Below are 23902 nucleotides of genomic sequence, written 5' to 3' on the forward strand. Positions count from 1 at the left end.
CATTCTCTCTCTTTCTCTCTTTCTCTGACTCTCTCTTTCTCTCTCTCTCTCTCGTTCTCTCTCATATTCTCTCTTTCTCTCTCTCTCTCTTAATTGCTTAACTACTCAATATTAAATTGTTAGGGAAGCTAAGTATTGTTGTATGGACAGGTTTCAGGCTATTTCTTTTTATTCGATTCTATCTATCTATGGGTTTATCTATCTATCTAAAAAGAACCTAAAAGTCTAATATATTTAGTAAATTTTATTTCGGAATTGTTTAACGAACATACTTCATTTAAGATTGCGTGATTTATTTTGAAATAGAAATATAAAACGTAAAAATTTATTATTTTTCAAAATCTTCTATTTATTTACGAAGTACTTCGTAAATAAATATTAAGAAATTTGAATATTTAGAAAAATAGAAATAGGGAGGTATTTTTGAACGAACGGAGAGGGGAATAAATATCATATTTTTGAAATAGAATTCTTGCCGACGTTAATTAATATTCCCCAATTTCAATATTTTCATGTCTCTAAATTCCCTTTTGATTTTTCTCGAAATACGATACGTTTAGGGTTTGGAATACTTAATATTTTAAATATGTAGTAGACACATCATTGATAATTACAGCTTTCTGTTAAAATCAGAGATAATTGGATATCTAATGGTACCCAAAGTTTTATAACCACGCTATCCCAAAAAGATTGGGTCCTTTTTTTGAATTTTGACATGTTGCTTAAGAGCATTTCAACCAATAATTTTAATCTACAAAACGGGTTATTTTGTTTATCATCATTTAAGATGTATACCAAATTAGCTTCTGTTATCTTACCACATAGGTTTTATAGTATTTTTAACTCATCCAAATTAATAATTTTTTGTTCATTTCTTTATTCCTGTAGGCATGGTAATTGCCCGTTTTTAAATTTGACCCATTGCCCAATAAATATATTTTCTCATAAGGTTTAAATATAAATATATAGGTGGTTATTGGATTTAATAAACATAGATAGATAAATATATTTCTCATAAGGTTTAAATATAAATATATAGGAGGTTATTGGATTTATAAATTATGGAGAGATAAATATATTTCCAATAAGGTTTAAATATAAATATATTGTGGTTATTTCCTATTTAGATAATTTTATTTAATAGTAGCTACGATATTTCATAAACAGAAAACAAACACTCCTAGAAATAAATAGTTTCGGGTATAGTCCCATTCGTGGCAACGGCTCATAAGGAGCGTTTTGTCGTATTTTTATAGTAGCTTTTCTTCTATTTCTAGCCCCTGTGGGACCAATTGCCTAACCATGTAGGGCAATCACCTAACTTAACTTAACCAAACCTAAAATAACCTATAAAAAGCTACTGTGAAAATACGACGAAACGCCCCTTAAGAGGTGTAGCAACGAAAGGGACTATATACATATTAATTTCAATACTTTTATCCATAATATAAAAATCCATTTTATGAATATAAATATATCTATGGATTATATATTGTATTATTAACTTGTTTGTTAGGATATTGGCATCCTTTCGTTTTTAATTAACTGAGATTTCAATTTTTTTATGGATCTTCAAAGTAATAATCATTTTTTTCTATGATTATAATATTTATTAGGAATCATGTATTATTTCTCAGCTTTTATTAAAGATATTTATAATTTACTTTTTCCGTCAGTCCGTCCATTTAGGTGGATATTATTTCTTAGGAAATTAGCTGCTATTGAATATATATGCCTAAAATTGTTATGCAATATATTTTTCTTTGAATTATATTTTATGAATTTGTCGTCTTTTAAATTTTAAAATACTTTTTAATTCAGAAAAATACGGTAAAAAAAATTGGTTCTCGCACAGGTATGACTTTACAAATTATAACTGGCAGAATAAGATAACGAGGCATGGGAAAGATAAAAAATATTGTTTTCTCCAGGGTGAAAGGAATAAGTAAATGGAAGTATATTTTGAACGGACTAATACAATCAGTTATAGTAGTTTATATTTTCTACCTAAATGTGTTATACTACAAACGTAAACATAGAGTTGGGGGAATGCTTTAGCTAATCAACAGGTGCAACTCTTTAAAATCAAGAGTTAGGACTTTCAAACAAAATGGTCATGCAATATAAAGTTTGTTCTCTTAACGATCATGTTCTAAGTCCAAGAAATACAGTAAATTATAAAAGTAAAATAGTCTAAATCAAGACTAAATTTAAATTTCTATAGACGAAAACCATTTTGGGACCTTTATCACGCTTCTCTGAAATGGAAAACTCAATCAAAATTCTAACGGATAAACAAAAAATATTAATACTTTATAATAACACTAGCGGCTTCGTCCCTAGCCTCTAGGGGCTTTGCCCCAAGAGGTAATTTTAAAAAAAATTGCAGATGCAACCATTTATTTCGAGCATATTTAAAAAAATATATATTTTGGTGCTGCGAACCATAATTTATGGGTTCCCCATAATGCTTTCTTTTCAATCTTTTAATACATTTTTTGAGGGGGGGTTGGAGGTGTCCCACCCCAAAAGAAAATAGCCTAAAACCACCAAAGGACCAGTAGGTATATTCCCTGAAGAGTAGAATTCAATCGATTCAGTGGTTACCGAGATCTTAAGGGACGGACGGACAAACGGATAAATTGGTTTGATTTTTACAGGCTTTTGCCTATTCCTTAACCCTATTTATTTTCAGCATAAAGAAGCATATAAAATAGATCTACGAGTCATACCCATCATCTCTATAATCCCCTAGCTTAGTGTTCCATCATTCTAACAAAATAAATAGTAATGTGCATCTTACATGTAACAGATCTATAGTATAGATGTATATACAGAAAACTACCTGCCCCACTTTTCCAAGGCATTTTTTTTCGTCTGCTTGCAAATTGTTATCTTCTACTTGGCTCTGTTAATATTCCCGACATTATTGGTTGATTTTCAAAGACCCAATTGAGTGTCGGCACAATGTTCTTTAGATGAGTTCATACTTTTATTCAACCACTCCCTCTTTATTATATAGCATGGTTCATTTGTTCTACTGGTATTTAAGTAAATATTAATCTATCATCCTTAAAACTTTTAAGATGCTATTTTTAAAAGTGCTATTTTTTTATTTTGTAGTATTATAAAATAACTCCCCCCCCCCCCCAACCCTTAAAAAATTACATAACCACACCCCCATAATCACCCCCTTACTTAATTTAAACCCTGACCATTTTTATCTCAATTAGATGGTAACCACTTGTCCAATTTTCCCATAAGGCTTCCCTGAAAATCACAACCTTGAGGTTTCAGAGATATTTTTGGAATTTTGAAATAATTTCAATGGGGAATACTTAATTTTTCTACTATTTTAAAATCTAAATTAAGGCATATTTTATTATTATGATAGACAAAAACACTAATCTTAATTCTATTATTTTGAAATGGGATGATCCCCAAATTAAATGACCCCGCCCCACTTTAATTTCCCAGTCCCTCCCTTTCCTCCCTCTGATTATTACCAATCCTTGTAGCTCCCCCCCCCCCTCATACCCTCTCAAGCTCCAGTCACCCCCCTGCTGTGGTATCAACCTCATGGTATCAGTTGCTTATCGGGGGGTATTGTTGTGTCACACGCTTTTAGTTTGACCGCCAGGCCACTATAAATTTCGCAAAATAAACCATGTTAATATTTTTGTAATGCACTAAAAATTAACATAATTTTATTAAGAAAATAAATTGCTTTTTATACATCTAAAAGATTGAAATGTTAAAAATATAAGATTGACCCAAATGACGAAATTTACACTATTAGGTAATACCCAAATTGTAAACAAAGATAAGCCTATCTAGATGGTTTAAGTCATCTATTTTCAGACATATGATATATGTATAATTACTGTAATTCGGACTATTAATGCCTTCGCCCCTAGTCACCACGCTAGGTATAATGTGGTAAGCGTAGCATCTCTATAATCAACTTCGTAAATGTATGTATGTATGGAATTATTGTTCTACTTCTATGCCACTCTATATTTGTTAATGTTTGTTTGTATTACTTTCTTCTCTTTTTTCTAGAGCTAACAACCTTATAAAACCTTTCAAACTTACTTGGACCAAACTTATGCTGTCCTAAAAAGCAAATATATAAAACCAGACATTCTTGAGTTCTGAAGAAACTCATTAACTTTCAGATAAACTCAAAACAAATTTTGATTAGTAGGTTATTTGTTTTAGGTAGAGAGGTTTCGATATTTTACTTTTAAACTTTTTATAGACGAGGGTACTCTACAAGTTCGTTTGTCTGTTTGTAATGTGTATGTTAGAATGCCACATGTAAAATATAATGATTTTTTTTTCTTCAAAAATTAGAACGAAAAAGATGATTTTATCATAAAAAAATGTTGACAATAGTTTAAAAATCAATTTGTTTTAAATGAACACACTATCGAATAATGATTAGTTAATACGCCTTTTCCATGTTGACTTTACTGTTTAGGACAAGTTTAAAATTCATAGGACAATTCTATCACGCCTGATTCAATTATAAGAGCTATATTTGACAGACGGGACCCTATTTTTTTAGAAGTCGCTCTAAAAATCAGCATGTGACGTCATAAAAATGAGGGATTATCCATCTCCTTTTTTAGGGGTTTTTATTTCCACCCCTCCTCTCCTCATCCCCCATTTTTATGACATAAGAATTTTTTGTGAGCGACTTTCTCCCCTCAGGTTTATTAAAACAAATTGTAATCTTAATCTACTAAAAACTTGTTGACCCAAATTATGATTACTTAATGTCTACTTGCATAATAACAGTAAAATTGATGAGCATTGCAAAGAAAGGAATCAAGATAAGCGGTGGGGTATTTGAAATTATTAGGGAAAAACTTGAGCTGAAAACTTTAATAACTTAACCTATCAGGGATCTAGAGGGATAAGACAATGGTCGATAAATTGTTGTGCATCCCCAATGATGATACACAAAGTTACCCCTTCTGTAGAATAAAATTAGTGGTTAACACGATTAAATACTCAACTTTATGAATCAATTCATTAAGAGTCCCCAAAGTTCTTAAGCCAACGAATAAGGAAACGTTACAATAAAACGTTGGAGACTAGTGTAATAAACAACAGCACATTGTCCCCTCTCTCTCTGATTACATCGGTATGATGTCGACTAGAATGGCTTCAATAAAAAGTGGTCATGGTTTATTTCATATTATCGACATGTTTTTTAAAACTGTATAGCTATCATGAAAAGTGGCTATGACTGTCTTAATACCGATATGTCGATAGAAAAATGACAAAAAAAACTAGAATAACAAATTTAAAAAGTCAACAAACAAATTTGATTAAAAAAACTACGCATTAATGAAAAAACGTGGCACACGTTAACAAGCGAAAAGGTATACCTTTTCAAACTCTCTAATTTTTCGTTATAATTTTAAATTCTTCACTGATGATAAGTCAATAGGAAAGAAAATAGATTAGATAAGAAAACTAAAAGAGAGGAGGGATGGGGGGGGGGGATAAATCATTTGATGCAAAAGAAGGAATGGCCTTAATGGTTTTAGGGTAGTCTAGGATAAGTTGACCGATATGTTCAGTCAAATTGACACATTTTAGATTATTAGCATAGATGCTTTCTCAAATATGATATTTTACAATTATAATTAGTAGAAATTTTAGGACAAATATACCACTGAATTAACCTCTCCCTTTATATTTAACCTAAAGCGTAGTGATGATAAGCTATACCCAAGCGGGGCACCAGATCTATTGGTCTCTTAGTTACCTAACCTTGGATAGGCATGTATTGAGAAGTTTGTTACTGTCAGGGATCTAAAGGGATAAGACTATTACCGTTATATTGATGAACATCCATAAATAAACCACAAAATTACCCCTTCTGTAGATTGAAACTAGTGGTTGAAACGTTTGAACACTCAACTTATTGAATGAACCACTAAAAATTCACTAAAGTCCCCAAAATTGTTAAGCCAACGAATAAAACATAAAAATATAAAACTTTGGGTACTAGTGTAATAAACAGCCCATTGTCTCCTTTCTCTGGTTACTATTATGTTTTTGCCTGCATTGTTTTCTTTGATTTTTTTGGTAATTTAATGGAACACCTTGCTAGCCTGAGTTGACCGTTACTGATGCTATGGACAAATAACAGGATGGAGGGAGTCGATGTGATTGGGGGGGGGGGGGGGGGGGGAATTTCACTTTCAAGAGAACAATTGTTCAGTAGATAATATATTATTAGAACGTCAATTAAAAGAATTGACCTTTTTTAGCTGGGTGTTTACAAAAAAAATTACAAATTTAAAATAGCCAAATAAGATTTATTTAAAATTTTTATTAACTAGTTTGGCATTTAAATTAAATAAGATAACACAGAATAGTAGCATCAAGTCTATCCTCTAGGGAATCCTAAACCCCATCTTCTCTTAAATGCAAAGTTCAATCGCTTTGGCCATCATTGAGATATTTTACTGCAAACAAGCAAAACATTTATCACTTTACAGTACCAACTTATAAAAAAACAAAAACAATAAAAAGATATAGCTAATTTTTTTTGTTTTGCAATTTGTGAAAACGTTAAAAAAGGCATAAGTCAAAATCATTACAATAGGGAACTAGAAAATAATATGAAAATAGGTTAAATAATATATAATAATGTTATATAAGAACCGACAGAAAAGAAATAAAAAAAGGAATAAGTAGCTTAGCTTTTATGTAAATAGTTTCCTGTGGACAATAGTTCGGGTCCTTTTAAGTTAGCTAACAAGTGGTTTATGCTCTTAGAGTTTGTATTTAATTAAACAAGGATGACAACATTCGTAAGTAGCAAAGCTCAACAAAACACAGTCGAGAGGACATAGTTTTTTGTACTTTACCGACAGTCTGACAGACAAGGTAATAAATTCTCTTTAGAAAAGGGTAGCCCAAAAAACAGCAGTCTATCTTAAAATGCTACCAAGACAATCGTAGCAGGACAAAGTGTCTCAAATAACAGCCATGTGACGTCATAAAAATGAGGGATTATCCATCTCTTTTATAGAAGTTTTCTTTTCCACTTCTGCTCTCGTCTCCCTCATTTTTATGACGTCACATGGCTGAATTTGAGACACTTTGTCCCGCTACAGAAAATCATACATCTCCCATATCTCATAGCATTACAGACAGACATGTATTTTTAATTTTAGAGAAGCTTCGCTACAAAAAAGATAAAATTTATTATTTCCACCTTCTATTATGTCATTGTTACAGTTAAAGCTTAATTAAGGTTACCTGGGTTATCCTAAAGGCTATTTGTAGTATGAGAGACAGTTTTCCGCGAATAATAAAATATAAAAAAAGACATTTGAATATTTCCAGTTTGTTGGTCCCTATGGGCCACAGGCTTGGCCCAACACGACAAAGATAATTTTTTTCTTCATTTTAATTACCTTCAATTAAAATCAAAATATTAAATAAAAAGGTTTTTATTCAAAACAAATTAAAGGTCTATCATATATAACCAGTGAGAGCTATTTTCCCCTTTTCACGACACGGACATTGTCTTGAAGTTCTAATAGTGGTGTTTGGTAAAAATTTCGGTCTATTTATTGGCTAAGAAATTAAGCCTCATCTTACTATTAATATCCTGCATCTGACATAGCAGCAATAGTTACTACTTTTAACGTCTTTAGTTATGACGCGGTTCGGGCCAATATTAGAATGCATTACCACCTAAACGACGAGCCAATGTGCTTAGTATTAAACGTTAACAGTATACTTAACCGACAGACATTCAAAACTTTTAGTGTTGCCTCGCTACTTAAAAAAAACTAGAATAAATTTGAAAAGAAACTAACAAACCTATAATGTACAATCATTTAAAATGATTTAAATAATTTAAAGTATGAAAAAATCAACAAGGATTTCAATATTCATAGAACATAGAGCTATAACCATTGAATTTTATATATAAAACATATTTTACAACATTTGTCTTAACTAACAATCTTAAGAGTTATTGTAATGGACGACAAAATAATGTATGTTCCAATTTATGATAAACAAAATTAACCCTTCTGTATATCAAAATCATCGGTTAATGAATCAAAATCTAATAAAAGTCCAGAATTGAATGTGTTTTTACAACTTTGGGAACCAGAATAAATTACTGTCCAATGTCCCCTACCTCCCTGTTAATAACGTGCATAGTAACGTCAATTAAAATTATCTTATGTCAAATAAAACAGTTATAGAGATGCTTCGCACCTAGAATATGTTATAAAAAGAGGCCAAACAAATAAAGAAAAATGAGCTTTTTCATGGTTTTTCATGTGGACCCTTTTATGGTGTGCATCCATTTCCGCACACATACCTCATTATTAAATCTTTAAAACAACATCATATAACAATAGCAAAAATTGTCATATTCTATTTGCAGTCAGGGATCTAAAGGGATAAAACAATGGCCGATAAATGGATGTACATGATGATAGACAAAATCATCATCAATAAACATAAATATTATTAGGCATCTAGGGGCTCTGAAATAAATGAAATAGCCTAAAAACTTCCAAGACGTAAATCTAAAAAAGCCTGAAACCAATCTCGGACTTGTGTGAAGCTTCATTAAAAGAGAGAACTCAATCGGTTCAGTAGTTTTAGAAATCTTAAGCCTCATATAAAAAAAACTATATTATTTTATATGATAGGATATGTAAAAGTGAAAGAACACCCCCTCTTTGAAGCATATGATCTTCTCTGTGCCGCGCTGATAGAAATACATTTCAAACCATCATAGAAAAATGTTTCTCAAAACCCTCTATTTTTTACTTAATTTTTCATAACTTTCCAACTATAGAATAGGGTAAGCAAATTAATTTGCAAAAATTGTCAGAGAGAGAGAGAGGAAACAATGGACCATTGATTACACTAGTCCCCAATGTTTTACAATAACGTTTTCTTATTCGTTAGTTTAACAACTTTTGGGGACTTTGATTAGTTGACCATTTAAGTTGAGTGTTCAAACGTTACAACTGATGAGTTTAATCTACAGAAGGGGTAATTTTGTGTTTCATCATTGGGGATGTACATCAATTTATCGGCCATTGTCTTATCCCTTTAGATTCCTCCAAAATTATAGAATTTATTCCCAACTGTTCTATTTAAGTACTTGTTGCTTAAACCCCAGCCTGTAGGAGAGGGCAAGGAAAAATGGCCTAAAACCATCCCATGACATTATTAAAGCTTCCTTAAAAAGTACCGATTCTTTACTACTTTATATTATAGGATCACAGATATAAAAATCAAATATCTTTCGGCGTACATTGAAAATAGCTTAAAACAAGACCTGTCCAAGGTTGTATTATTGAAATTTGTACGTTCAGCTATTCAAGAGATCAAAGTAAAATACAGACACACCTTTTTTTACTTAATTTAGTAAATGTGTATATATTTTGACGTAATTGTATAAACATCCATTTAGGGTATTAAAAAAAGTTAACATACAACTTCTTAAAACAAAATGATTAAAAGCCAAATTTAACTACTAAATGTTATAAAATTGATAAATCTAGGAAATTTGCAAAATGTAAGTTGATAAAATTTGCGTTATTTAAGATCTAGGTATTTTAGTCCATCTCGTTTTTTGATTTTAGACAGGAAAAATTATTGTGTAAATTAAATTATTTTGATTCTTCAACAAATTTTAATATTTGTAATGAACATTTAAAGTGAAAATGTTTTTCTAATATAAATTCTTAGAGATAACTTAAGATTTTTAATTTTCCAGGAAGCTACGTAGTGCCAGTATACTTGAAATGAAAGTAAATCTTTAAACACATACATACATGAATATACCCAAACCTCCAAAGAATATAGCCTATAAACTTATACATATATCCTAAAATCCAGCTCATACCAATAACAAAATTAATTCGGAAGAAAATAACGAAACCTATACGTATTTTTCAGCTGTCGTTGGGGGGCAACACATCGTAAAATTGACGACCTCTCCATTTGCCCTCCAAATATTATTTTAGATTTATTTTGCTTGTTGGTCATACCTTATTCCTGCCTAAAATCGGTCCAGCTATTAATTTCATACTAACAAAAGGACAAACATTATTCTATTTGGTTTATACAAAATATTATTATGTCTGTCCGTGTGTCCGTTCGTCCTTCCATTAAGATCTTGGTAACCACTGATACGATTGGATTCTGCTCTTCAGGGAATATACCTACTGGTTCGTGGTGGTTTTAAGCTATTTTCTTGTGGGTTGGGACACCTCCAACCACCCCGAAAAAACAAAAAAAAAACAATTTAAAAAAAAATAATTTGCATAAGTATATTCTGCGAATTCGCCATTTATTCGCGAAAATTGCTGACTCATTCGCACTTTTTTCAACTGGGATTTGCGACTAATTCTCAATTTTTTTCCGCTGGGTAGGTGAAAGAAGATGTAATAATTTCCATACTCACATCATTTTTTTTTTAAATTCTCTTGGGGCAAAGCCCCTAGAGGCTAGGCTAGTAATATTTATTTTAAAGGAATAATTATCCCTGTCCGATATTCTTATGATGAACGGGCAAAAGCACAGCAGGAGTAATTTTAAAAATAATTTTGATTTTGCCCACTGGGAGCCGCTAAATCAACCAAAATCCAATTACGGAAAGTGTAGCAATCAACCCTCCTCACCCCTGAAAGTTTTTTTTCTTCATATTTTTGTAAAGACAATTGTAACGAAAATCAGTTAATGTGAACGACATGAGCCTTTTTAAGGTAAAATAAGGCATCTTGTCCATGATTTTGACTTGATTCTTTTAGAACCATTGATGTATCTCCTCTATGATTGTATGACCTTTGTTTAAAAGTCTCTAGGATTTTAAGGTATAAGACAATAAAAAATAAATAATTTACAACAACCTAATAATTTATCTCCAAAATCTTCTATAGTTTAAAGTTTACACATAATAATTTAAAAAAACAACCAAAATTCAATAAAAGAACTGTTTATTCTCTTTTATGCCGAGGGTTTTACACAAAATAAAAAATCTTTCCTTTAAGAAGAGAGGAGGGGTTTGGAGTGCTCATAAGGCACATTGAGGGAAATTACCGAAAGAATTTTTTAAAAGAGGGGGAGGGAAAAAAACACAACTTGAAAATTATGGATTTTGCTGAGTAAATCTATTTTACAAGCATGCTATTGCTCTTATGGGCTTTTTGGAGTGTGCTGCGGTTAGCAAGGGAAGTGGCAATAGGAGAAAAACTATTTTGCCTCAACATTAATGCTAGTTATCAATTTAATGCCTCTAGAGTCCTCCTGGAATTACTCTGGGGAGGAGAAGAAGATAGGGGAGAGGGGTGGATGCAAGCGTCACCTTTTAGTTTGAGATTAAGATAAAAACAAGGATGATAATAGGATTTCTTATTCGTTGGCTTAATAACTTTGGGGACTTTAGTGAATTCCGATGGGTTAGTTTAATAAGAAGAGTGCTCTTAAGTTTCAACCACTAAAATTAATCTAAAGAAGGGGCAATTTTGTGTATCATCATAGGGGATGTTTATCAACTTATCGGCCATTGTCTTATCCATTTAGATCCCTGAATTTGGGTACCTTTTCAATAATCATATCATCCTTGTCACTTAGATTCAAAAACAAATTTTTGTCCTTAAAATGATAATTTCAATTTCATTACATTAGCATAATTTTTTTAAAACAAAAAGTGATAAGAAATTACGTACAATTAGAATTTACTGTTATGATAAATATAATATATAGGTTTGAATACGGCCATAATCCATTAGTTTGAAAATAATTTAATCAATATTGCGACTGTAAGACCAGCCTTTCTCAGGAATCTTTATGGATAAGACAATTGAAGATAAACTATTCTTCAATTAGGATACACAAAATTTGACTCCTTTATAGACTGAAATTTTTGTAAAAAAGTTTGATAGTCTTACTTTACACATACCAATCAAGATTCAATAGCTAAGGAATAACAGGACGAGTTTGAAAACTTTTGGGGGCATATTATTTTACAGAAGCCTAATTCTCGCTAACCGCTTGACCGCTGTAGTTCTTCTTTATACAGTAAACCCGCTATATTTTACATTTAAAATAAAATTAAAAAAGTGGCGAAGGTGATCAATTCCCCAACCTAGAGGCCACTAGGGGCGTAGTCGTTAGTAATAGAAAATTCAAGCTTATATAATCCAATTTGAAGTACATTTCATTAAAAATCATAAACCAAAGATAAATAACAGAATTAATACAGTAGATATAGATACCTACTCAGTAAATAGACCATTGAGAAAACAAAGTAGACACAATTTGGCCATTTCTTTAAATGTTTACACATTTTGTTACCATTAGGCATTTTTTAAAATAAATCCTATTATAGGAATGAATCATATGTTACTTAACACAAACAATCTTATTTATCTGCTTTGAATTCCTTTTTAAGTTGTTAGTATTAATGTGTTTGACAGTCCATCTAGGGTTATAAACTTATAAATAAAACCTTATCTCTTACAAAATAAACTCTGAATTAAAATGAATTTAAAGTGTAGTCTGTGTTTACGTAGTTGTTGAGTTGGATCAACAAAAATGCGGAGCTTTGTATTTCTTACGTGGATTTTCTGTTTCAATATTGGGTAATTTATTCATAGATTATTTTTCTAGTTAGATGAGTCAATTAAAAACATATTATTAATCATTTTTTGACAAATTTTTAAACAATTAGTATTTTATGACACCTCCTCCCAATATAAATTGTCCAAAGAAAATGTTTGGATCATGGAAAAAAGAATTAGTCGTATTTTCACAATAGTTTTTGATAGGTTAATTATTACCCCACAGGGTAAGAAAATAGGCCTTGCAGGATTAGAGTCCGCAGGGGCTAGAAATAGGAGAAAAGCTACTGTGAAAATGCAATGAAACCCGAAACTTTGTTTTCTTTCCATGATCAATAATGTTATTGTTTTTAGATTCGAAAAGGCTTCAGGCAAAGAACTGACATTGGACATAATTCATATCAACGATATCCACTCACATTTTGAGGCATTTTTCAATACTTTTATTTAACGCGATGTTTTTTTTAGCGAGGGCACTAAAATCTACTTTAGACCAATGGAGCTTCCACTAAAATCACAAATTAGTTTTAACTGTTGTTTCATATATTTATAGGATAGATAGATAGACCTCCTCACTTTTTAAACTGAGGTGAATTCTTAAAAACTTTTTTGGCTCGATGCCTCACTAAAAAAGAGATGCAAAATAGTGAGGCAAAATTATCCTCTCTAAATTTTTAGCGAGCCTCACTAATTTTAGTGAGGCAAAAGTTTTTTAAGAATCCACCACTGTTTTTTTTTTCTTATTTTATTTACATTTTCCTTAAACCTTTTTATTAAAACTTTTCTAATTATAAATGTTTTATAACTTTATAACTTTATTATACTTTTTGTTACTCTTAAAAATATTTCTTTAAAATTATTTAAGTAACTTACATTTATAAAAATCTATAATAAAGTGCATCTTCCTTATAAGTAGGTAGTGTGTAACGTGTTGATTATCCTAAATTATCTTAAATACTAGTTCCTAGCCCCAAGGAGAGGGCGAAGAGAGAGGTAGGGAAAAAAATAGTCTAAAACCAACCCAAGACATTTATCAAACTTCCCTGAGAAGTACAACCATTTCAGACCTAAATCTTTGAGATCTTTCGCTGTAGACAAAAAAATCTACTACTTTATTTGAAAGGATTTATAATATCAATACTTTGGAAGCACTGTTCTATTATAATAAGGTTACGTTATGAGACAATAGGCTGTTTACTACACTAGTCCCAAAAGTTGTATACCTTTTCTTATAGGTGTTATTGTGTGTATCATCATTTGGGATGTACATCTATTTATCGGCCACTGTCTTATCCCTTTAGATCCCTGCGTTTTAAGTCATTAGAAAGAAAAGTATTGAATGAGAAAACCTAGGAAACCAGCCATGAATCCTCTAGATGCAGGGATGGTAGCGAATTATGTGTTGGAGGTACATACATAAATAGACTAATTGCTACGCCCCTAGAGGCCTCTAGTTACCCTTGATGGGGGTTGAATTCGACCCCCTCCCATACATTTTATATTTTAGTTTCAAAAAGAAAAAGTAATTAAAAAGGGGGTTATTTTTATTTGGGGGAAGGGGGCTGGTTAGTTGTACCCTACCCCTAAATAGCTATAAACCTTCCAAGGACCTAAACTGCACTGTTAAAGAGAACCATATTGTTTCATTGCAGTGGTTAGCGAGATCATTCGCTCCAGCAAAAAAAGGACCTTATTACTTTATATAAAAGGTTAGAAAGGTAAAAGACTGTAGCCTGCTAGATTTATAGAAATTGACAACCAATAGACAAATAGACAGTTTGTAGATAGGTATATATATTAAAATGTATAAGTAGATAGAATGACTTACAGATAGCTAAATAGATCGATCGATGAATAAAATATTTTCTTCATTGACAAAATTTACAGCTTACTATTAGACAATAATTGGTAATTTTTTTTAAACGTTTCTTGTTAAGCATCCCATATTTATGTCAGTTTAGGCTAGATAATATTGGGTTCTTGGTAGCAAAGCAGAGAAAGGTTACCGAAATTGTAGGCTGCTCAGAACAGATCTATAGTATAGATGTATATCGAGATAACTACCTCCACCCCTTTTCCAATGACTATCTTCGTCTGCTAGCAAATTCTTTTATGCTACTTGGCCGTGTTAATATTCACGACACCATTGGTTAATTTTCAAAGATCTAATTGAGAGTCGGCACAAGGTAATTGAGATGGGGAAATACAGTTATTTAACCCCTTCTCCCACCTTCTAGTGTTTTATTCTAATCTCATCCGCTTTTAGGGGTTAGGCATAGGAGAAAACTAACCCCTACTATTTCAGTTCAGGGGTTCAGTGCTCGATAGGAACTTCGCGGGAAAGCACTAAATCATTTTTTAGGTGTTGCCAGAATTTATGCCAAACAGAAAGAAATTAGAGACAGAAATCCTGATACTACAATTTTCTTAAACGCAGGTAAATATCATAATTTCTGTCTTAAGATTTAAATATAACTAAACTGATTGAGTTCTCCTTATTAGGAAAGCTATTATATGTCTAGGGATTTTTGGACAATTTGTTTTTAGAATTAGGCTTTGAGTTGGTTTTAGTCTAATTTTCATTTTATAATACGAATGATTATGTACTTTAGGTTTTTTGTATACTAGTTCTTTTTTAGCTTTAGGCTATTTTTATTGGTTATCTAAAAATGCATTTATAAGTTTATGTTACTTTCTAAAACAACAAAAAAATGTAGAGAAAGCTTTAACTAAGGTGTTGACTTCCTTATTTGCTTGATATGTATGTGTTTATACAGTGAAGTCAATTATTAGATTTTCATCAAAGTTTCAAGTTTTGTGCACATGTTAAAGTATTCCTTTATCAAATTGTAAACTTTAATATCTCCAGATTAATTTAGTCTAAAACATTTAACAAAAATTAAAGATACTTAAAAAAATATAGGACTCTTTTGTAGAAGTTTAATTTTTTTACTTTTACAAATTACTAGAAAATACCACAAATGATATATTAAATAATCAGGTATAGTATGGTATAGTAAAAAGGGGCGTTCGTTATATATTCACAGTAGCCTTTCTCCTATTTCTATCCCCGGAGGGGGCTCTAACCCTGAGAGCAATCACCTAACCTAACCTAAAATAACCTACCAAAAGATACTGTAAAAATGCAATGAATCGCCCCTTAAGAGGCGTTGTCAGAAAAGGGACTACCCAGATAATCTTTTTCCCTATCCACTGTAAGCAAAACTTATAATTCTAAAATTGTCAAATGGATTTTTAGTTTTTGGTAAAAACACTTGGTGACTTTATTTACTTAGTCAATGATGAATACTAAAACTACAGCTTACACACACACACACACACTTCACTTGAACAAAGAATGGGTTAGGCTAAACCCTCCATTATTGTGTTAAAAAAATTTACGTAAAACAGATAATATTTATTAAACTCTGATAATAGGCGTAATAGATTTCAAAATTTTTTTAGGTGTAATTATTTACTACAATAAGAATTTTGATATCACCAATAAAGATTAACCAAATACATGCATAAAAGTTAATAAAACTTACTATTTTACTGATATGCTATAACATTATCTGAAAATTTTAGATTTAATTTGCAAATATAACAATTTTCACTTATCTATTGTTGGAGCAAAGTGTTTAGGTTCATATATAAACATTCTAAACATACATACTTAAATTTAAATATTCAATTTATTTCAAAATTACCTTTTCCAACTTTATATTAGAACTTTACTTTGATATTTTAGATCTTATGATTAAAAAACCTTTAAAATTGTTTATGTTTAGGTGATTTCTACCAAGGGACTGTCTGGTACTCAAAGTTCAAATATCAACCTGTTGTTGAATTTGGTAATAGGTAAGTATTAAAAAATATCTTTTTAAAATTTGAATTTGAGAATCTAATTTAATTTTCTCAATTTCTAATTATTTTCTTTTTATGATTATAATAGGCTAAACTACACAGCTATGGGGCTTGGCAATCATGATTTTGATGATCAAATAGCTGGCATTAAACCTCTTGCTGAGCAAGTCAACTTTGATCTTCTGGCCTCAAACATGGTGGTTAACTCTGATGAATTTGTTGAGGGTGTTCATTTCAAGAGATCTGTTGTCAAAGAGATTAATGGTACTCGGGTAAATATGTTCTTTAATAATTTTTAGAAGATGGAACAATCTAGGTCAAACTTTAATACTTTCCTTATTCATAGTTGCAATTATGATATTTAAAATCAGTGTCAATCAAAGTCTATAGTCTTATATGATTTTGTTTTTAGGTGGGAATTATTGGATATATTACTCAGATGACTGAGTACAACTTTCCAGAGGTAAGGAATCTTTAGTTTATTTTGCATTTTATAAAACAACATAATTGTCTACTAAATAATTAGAAAGAAATTGATCTTACATCTAATTAAAAAAAAAATCTGTTTTAGAATAATATTGAATTCACTGATGAAATAGAGAGTGTTAAAGCAGAGGCTGAAAAATTGGCTGCTGATGGTGTTGAAGTACTCATTGCTCTGGGACATTCTGGTTATGAGATTGATATTGTAAGTGAATCTATATGTTTATTTAATTATTATAATAAAATAAATTTGCAAGAGGCAAAATTAGTGAATAATCATAAATCTGTTGTTTATTGCATACCAAGTGTTTATGTGTAATAGCTAATGTGTAATTATGTTTAGGAGCTAGCTAAAAACATTCCTCTTCTTGATGTGGTAGTTGGAGGACACAGTCATACTTTCTTGTATACTCCCATGGGTGAAGATGACATTCCTGAAGATAGGATTGAAGGTGAGTTAATCAAAGTGTCCCTTCCTCAAAGTATTGATTTCAGTTATTTTACATTCTTAATATTTTCAACATCTATAATACAAAGTAGCTTGATGTCTGTCCGTCCATCCCTCTGTCTGTCCCTTAAGATCTCGATAACCACTAAACCGATTGGATTCTACTCTTCAGGGAATATACCTAGCTAACTTAAGATTAATGCAAAATTGATGGTCGGAGCACCATAAGTACTTAATATTTTTTTTAATTACCTCATGGGACAAAGCCCCTAGAAGCTAGTATAAAATTGTAAGATTTATTTCTAAACTATTTTATGCTTTTAGGAGAGTACCCTACCTATGTTACCTCAACAAATGGAAAAGTGATTCCAGTTGTACAGGCCTACTGTTACACCAAATATCTAGGAATCTCGTTATTCTTTCTTGCTCAATTATTGAATCCTTGTTAAAATTCTTAAGCTTGCACTTGTTTTTAATGCAAAAATGTATCACATTTGAAAATGGTACCTCAACTGCATGTATAAAGATGTTTAGAATTTACTCTAGAAGTAAAAAATATTCAGTATGCCAACTGACACAACTAATTACTTTATACACTACAGTTAGAACTTTTATTGAAAGAAACTATAGTCAATATGTGTATTGTCTAACACATACATTTTATTGGAACTACAATTCTTTTGAGAAACATATCAGCCATGTGGGGTAAATAAAATGGAAGAAAGAATCAATTATTGTACTTACAGGTCACATAATTGTCAACTTTGATGATCAAGGTGAATTGTTACAGGTATCTTTATTTAATCCAACAAATTGTATCCTGTTACAGTCAGGGATCTAAAGTGATAAAACAATTGTCGATAATTGATGTACATTCCCAATGATGACATACAAAATTATCCCTTCTGTATATTGAAATTAGTGGTTAAAACGTTTGAACACTCAACTTAATAAACCAACCAATTAAAGTTCATTAAAAGTCCCTAAAGTTGTGCAGCAAACAAATAAAAAACCGTTATTATTCATTTTGGGAACTAGTGTAATAAACAGCTTACTGTCTCCCCTCTCTTTGTGTTATATTACATATACAAATTCAAATTAAAAATTTGAGACTAAAAATTATATCAATGGAAATGTTATGTAATTTGTTTCAAATGTTAATATATTTTTTTTTTTAGCCAGTTGAAGCAGCTGGTGTCTCTTTTGCCCGTCCTTACCTGCTAGATGATAATGAAATAAAGCCTGATCCAGAAACTTTAGAAATGCTTGTTAAATATCAGGTAATTCTTTAAATTAAAAGATACATTGTTAATCCTTATAATAAAGTAACAGGATGTCTGTAAGGATCTCACTAATCGCTAAACCGATTGGGTTCGCCTTAACAGGGTAGCTTCTCATAGAAAATTGGGTGGGGGGGGGGGGGGGTATTAAACTCCCCCCTCCTTAAGTACCCTTAGAGGCCTCTAGGGGATGTAGCCGCTAGTGAAGAATGCTGAAGATAGTGTGAGAATGAAAAATCAGTGAATTGGGGAATCCTTTACCCCACAAGTGCAATGAAGTATCAAAATACTAAATAAATTTGACTCTTTAAAATTTGCATTGAAATTATTTTCAAAAAATCTATCATTTAGGTAAATCTAACAGAGTATAAGACAGTTTATGGGTACACTGAGACAGCAATGACCCAGGCTTATCTTGACAGTGAGGAAGATAACATTGGAAATGCTCTCACTGACTCCATGGCTGACTTTTATGAAGATGCCACAATTTCTCTCATCAACAATGGTGGCATTAGGAATGGACAATGTTTCATTTTAATGTATTTGTAACAATCTAAATTAATTAATTATGCAGCTGGACAAAATGTCTTAAAAATTAGCCATGTAACGTTATAAAAATTAGGGATTATCAATATCCATATCTTTTTTATGGTTTTTTTGCCACCTTTCCTCTCATCTCCCTCATTTTTATGACGTCACATGGCTGATTTTTGAGTTACTTAATTGAGAAACTGCCTGGAATCTGTTGTAAAAAAATCACACAAAAATTAACACATTGTTAATTAAAAAGGACTGGATTTCCTGAGGGGGAAATCTCTGGTGAAGATATTTTCATGGTTATTCCTTTCCAGAATACAGTTGACAGGTAAGTTAATTTAGACCAAATAATTGGATAACATGAGTCAACAGTACATGGCATATAGACAAAGACCAAATTGTGTCCAAATGATCCATGTGACGTCATACAAATAAGGGGTTATCCATTTCTTTTTTATGGCTTTTTCCCCACTCCTCTCACCTCCCTCATTTTTATGACGTCACATGGGTCATTTTTGACCCAATTTGGTCTTTGTCCATGGTACACAATGCTTGTCAATCAAATCCACTTTCTTTATTTTCTCACCTTCCTACTTTTTATATTTCTTATCCATGTTAACCCTATCAATACAATTAAATTCAATTCAAAATTTCCAAGTTGGAAAATTGGATAAGTCTTAAGTAAACTGTACAGCTATGAACCATAAGGTGTAAGATGTGAATTGAAATATTCTATTAAACATTGCCAATGAGAAAGACATTTAAATTGTAATTCCTTATGAAAACAAACTTGACAGGTTATGAGAGAACTATTTACTAAGAACTTCAATTTTAAAAATATGAATTTTTTTTTATGTTTTTAAGGTTAAAGATGAAAGGTAGAGAGGTTAAGAAAGCTCTGGAAGTAGCAGCTGAAAAACTTGTTCCCAATGATCCTGCCAAGTATCCAGGTTTTGGCCTCCAGGTAAGTGAAGATGGTTTAAGTGAAATTTAAATTGGCAACTGCATAGAAAATTTATACCATGAAATAACACTATGTCTTCAGACAAACGTCTAACAATCAAAGTATTAGTTGATTTAAATTTAACTTTCATGCTTTAGTAATTTACAAAATAAACTTTATTCACATTGTAAATAAGAAATTCCCTCAAAGTAACCGGTCTTATTTAAAAATAAGTTGAAAATAAATTAGGGTGTGAGGTAGTTATTTGTGGGTTTGCTTTACCTTAGGTCAGGTCAGAGCCCTCCATACCCATGCTGATTAATGTTTTTATTTCAGAATAAAGGCGGTTTAGGGAAAGCACCAGAAGGCCTAATCTGTTTTAATCATATTTAATCAACTTTTAGGTATCAGGATTGAAGATGGTTATCAGGCCAGAACAGGACAATATTGGAAACAGGAATGAAATTCATATAATTTGAATTTGATACTAATAGTTTTGATTATATACATAAATGACCTTTTAATCAGGTTGGAGGGGACAATGGACTTAATTGTACACTGGTACCCAAAGTTTTATTAGCAAGTTATCTTATGCAATAGCTTAATAACTTTGGTTACTTTAATTGGAATTTGATTAATTTGAAACTATTAGTGTTGAAACTTTTCAACCAATCTACTGAAGTGTTATATCTATCTATCGCCGATTGTCTTATCCCTTACGACTCCTGCTTTAATTGATCATCAATTTGTATGGTTCTTTGAAAGCAAAGTTTTAGAATTTTTATTCTATCAGAATTGTGAGTATCCAAACCAAGAATCTTGAAACAGATGATTATGAAGATTTAGAAATGGATAGAGTTTATACTTTGGCTGTTGGTTCTTTCATGGTCCCTAAAAGTAAGAATAGTTATTTATTGCATCTCATTATAAACAGCTTCCCGTGGATATAAAAATGTAAAAGTATTAGATTAAAACTATTTTTTTAGTCCTGAGATGCAGAAGGCACGGGCTAAAAATCTTTGCTCAAAAAATTTAGCACCCTTTAATATTTTTTGTTTCTGATGAGTTAAATGGGAATAATTGATTATATATAACAAAGCTTGGCATTCGCGTGTCCGCCACCTGTAAAACCTCAGCGAAATCGCCTTTACAATTTACAATCAGTTAGATGTCTAAAACGGACCAAAACATGGCAATGCCTTTTTTTTTTAAAAATTCAAGGCATCCACACGGGTATAAATTCTAGGCTTAGTTGCGGCGGACGCACGGCTGGCTAGCCCTGATTTATGGGATAATTATATAAATTAATTTCAATATTTGTTTTAGAGAATGCCAAATATCTGAGGGGAATATTTGACTTTGTAGAAATAGAGGAACACATTCCAGGTCATCTATCTATATTTTTTTTTGGGGGGGGGGGTTGCACTTGAGAGATTGGTGTTGAAAAAGTATAACCACTATACCTATAGTGTATAATGTAAAAAAACGGTATTATCCTCTTTTTTCAATTTTAAAAATTTTCATACTTAACTTAATGAACCAAACCATCAAAATTCCCCAAAGTTGTTAAGCTAACAAATATGAAAACGTTATAATAAAACTTTGGGGACTTGTGTATTAAATAGCACATTGTCCTCTCGCACTCTGATTTCTACATCTATGAATCCATCTAACAATCTTTTTCTTCCAGGAACTGTAACAGATTATGAAATCTTCAAGCAGTGGTTGATCAAGAATACTCCTATCAACCCTCAAGTTGAAGGAAGAATAACTTTTGAATGGCAAACTGATAATTGATTCCATAAAATATGTAAAAATAAAATAAATTTGATTTATTTTTCAGTTATTAAAATAGAATAAACCAATTATAAATCACAGACAAATTGAGCAAACGGATAGAAAAGTTTGTTTTAATCTAGAAGATTATTAACCAAAGGAATCTTCTTTAGAAATTCCAGGTGCCCTTTTTATACAGCATCAAAAAACAATACATTTTACAACAGAAAAAAAACAACAAACATACACACGGAGTTTTAGAATAAATGATTAAACCATAGTTTAGAGAAAACAAGAATCCAATCAGTAAGCTTTTTTCATAGGAACAGAAAGACACCGCTCCTTTATATTAGCGAAACAACTTAATTATTAAAAAGATTTGTCTGATATTCAAACCTAAACTTCATTTAGGGGATATCACTATTTTAACTTCTGCTTTTTAAGATATACAGCTATCAATATTTTTTGTCAATATTCCCTAAACCAACGAGCAACCAGTTTAAAATTTACTTCGTCCGCCTGTTAAGCGATAATGCACTTACGATCATTATATTTATACTAGCGGATTCGACCCTATCCTATAGGGGCTTTGTCCCATGAGGTAATTAAAAAAAATAAAAAAAATATAAAGAATAAATAAAAAATTACCTGGACCATCACTGTAAAGAAGAACCATATTAGTTTAGTAGTAAGCGAGATCCTTCACTACAGACAAAAAAAGCTTACTACTTTATATAATAGGAGATTGCATGTATGATAGATAGATTGCTGGTGATATTTTTCTTGGTCTATATACTCTATGCAAATATTGGATGTTTCTGCTTAACTGTCCGTAAAGGTCGGGATAAATGTAAAAACTTGGTAGAAATTTGTTTATCTAAAATCAAATACAGTTATAGATTGGAAATTTAAGTCTTAGTGGATTTATTATTATAAAATTATCATTAAATTTAACAACAGAATAAATAAGAGGGGAGGGCATATTTTTCGTTAGTTTGTGTATTACTATGGGGTATAGTAGGTTAGGTTAGAGGGGAACCGTTTAGCCCTGCAGGATTAGGGTACCACAGGTATAGGCCACGCAGGGTTATGAAACCAAGCAAAAAAAACCTCCCTTTATTTCTGGCTTATTTAATCCTTAACGATCGGAGGGGGGGGGGGGAATGAACACCCCCCCCTTCCGTTTTTTTTATTATATGATCGCCTCCCCCCCCCCCCAAACCGATTAAGGTGCGGCAAGGGGCCCGACTGTTAAGGGTTAAAAAATAAGGTAGGGAGGGGACTATTGCCTGAAAAGTTCTGGGGGAAAGCACCAAAAGTTTGTTATATCTTTTAAATTCTTAGGGAGAATAAGAATTTGACTAATAAGCTTATCAAGAGAGCTACATCCATGTCACATCAACATAATTTATATTCTTGATGTTTTTGTTGCTTCCACAGCATCTGGGGTCTCAGTTTTCAAAGGGATAATAGAACTCGAGGCAGACAAATAACATAAAACCACTCTGGGACTTAAGAGAGGCTTCTCTAACAAGAACAATCAATTCGGACCAGCAGCTATTGAGATCTTAAACTGCGTCAAATAAATTTTACTATTTTACCCAATTTCATAATTTATAAATATTTATTCTACAAATTATTGAAAATCTATAAATTAATTAATCTATGAAATATTGAGGTTTTGCTTAATGAATTGAACTGAAATTGAAAGTTTTTAACTGGTTCACTTCTTTTTGGCGAGTGTTTGCATGTATTAAGAAAATTTTGGGAAATTCGCGGATATTGCCAGTGGACCGTCACTGGACCGACTGTGGTATAAAGCGCAGCGCATTCGCTCATTGTCTGTTGATGGTTTGAATCTCGGCCCAACAATGCGTAATAAATAAATATATTAAAAATATGGTTCCTACTGCTGCTTTGTTAGGCAACAAAAAAA

General features: G+C 31.5%; 1 protein-coding gene across 2 annotated transcripts; it reads left to right on the forward strand.

The window, feature by feature from the left end:
• Window positions 1-12549: 12549 nt before the first annotated feature.
• On the forward strand, window positions 12550-22056 carry LOC145303894 (5'-nucleotidase-like). 2 transcript variants are annotated; one of them, XM_080145556.1, is made up of 19 exons: window positions 12550-12653; window positions 12987-13059; window positions 13986-14040; window positions 14995-15069; window positions 16424-16493; window positions 16588-16771; window positions 16912-16962; window positions 17071-17187; window positions 17326-17434; window positions 17755-17833; window positions 18175-18220; window positions 18609-18710; window positions 19062-19223; window positions 19499-19575; window positions 20112-20211; window positions 20595-20648; window positions 20985-21087; window positions 21517-21576; window positions 21881-22056. In XM_080145556.1, exons 1-19 carry the CDS (start codon window positions 12607-12609, stop codon window positions 21985-21987), a joined length of 1671 nt encoding a protein of 556 aa, XP_080001682.1. In that variant the 5' UTR covers window positions 12550-12606; the 3' UTR covers window positions 21988-22056. The 2 variants fall into 2 exon arrangements, with proteins under 2 accessions (XP_080001682.1, XP_080001681.1); XM_080145555.1 differs by having other exon boundaries at window positions 20595-20644; window positions 20981-21087.
• Window positions 22057-23902: the final 1846 nt, after the last annotated feature.

This window comes from Acartia tonsa, chromosome 13 (assembly GCF_053477335.1).
Source record: "Acartia tonsa isolate MP-2025a chromosome 13, ASM5347733v1, whole genome shotgun sequence".
Lineage (NCBI taxonomy): Eukaryota > Metazoa > Arthropoda > Copepoda > Calanoida > Acartiidae > Acartia > Acartia tonsa.

Bases quoted from the DNA above. Each gene is read 5' to 3' on its own strand.
- LOC145303894 (XM_080145556.1), top strand. From the start codon at position 12,607: ATGCGGAGCTTTGTATTTCTTACGTGGATTTTCTGTTTCAATATTGG. The intron at 12,654-12,986 runs GTAATTTATTCA...TATTGTTTTTAG, and splicing joins ATTTTCTGTTTCAATATTGG to ATTCGAAAAGGCTTCAGGCA. The intron at 19,224-19,498 runs AGGAATGGACAA...TGTTAATTAAAA, and splicing joins TCATCAACAATGGTGGCATT to AGGACTGGATTTCCTGAGGG.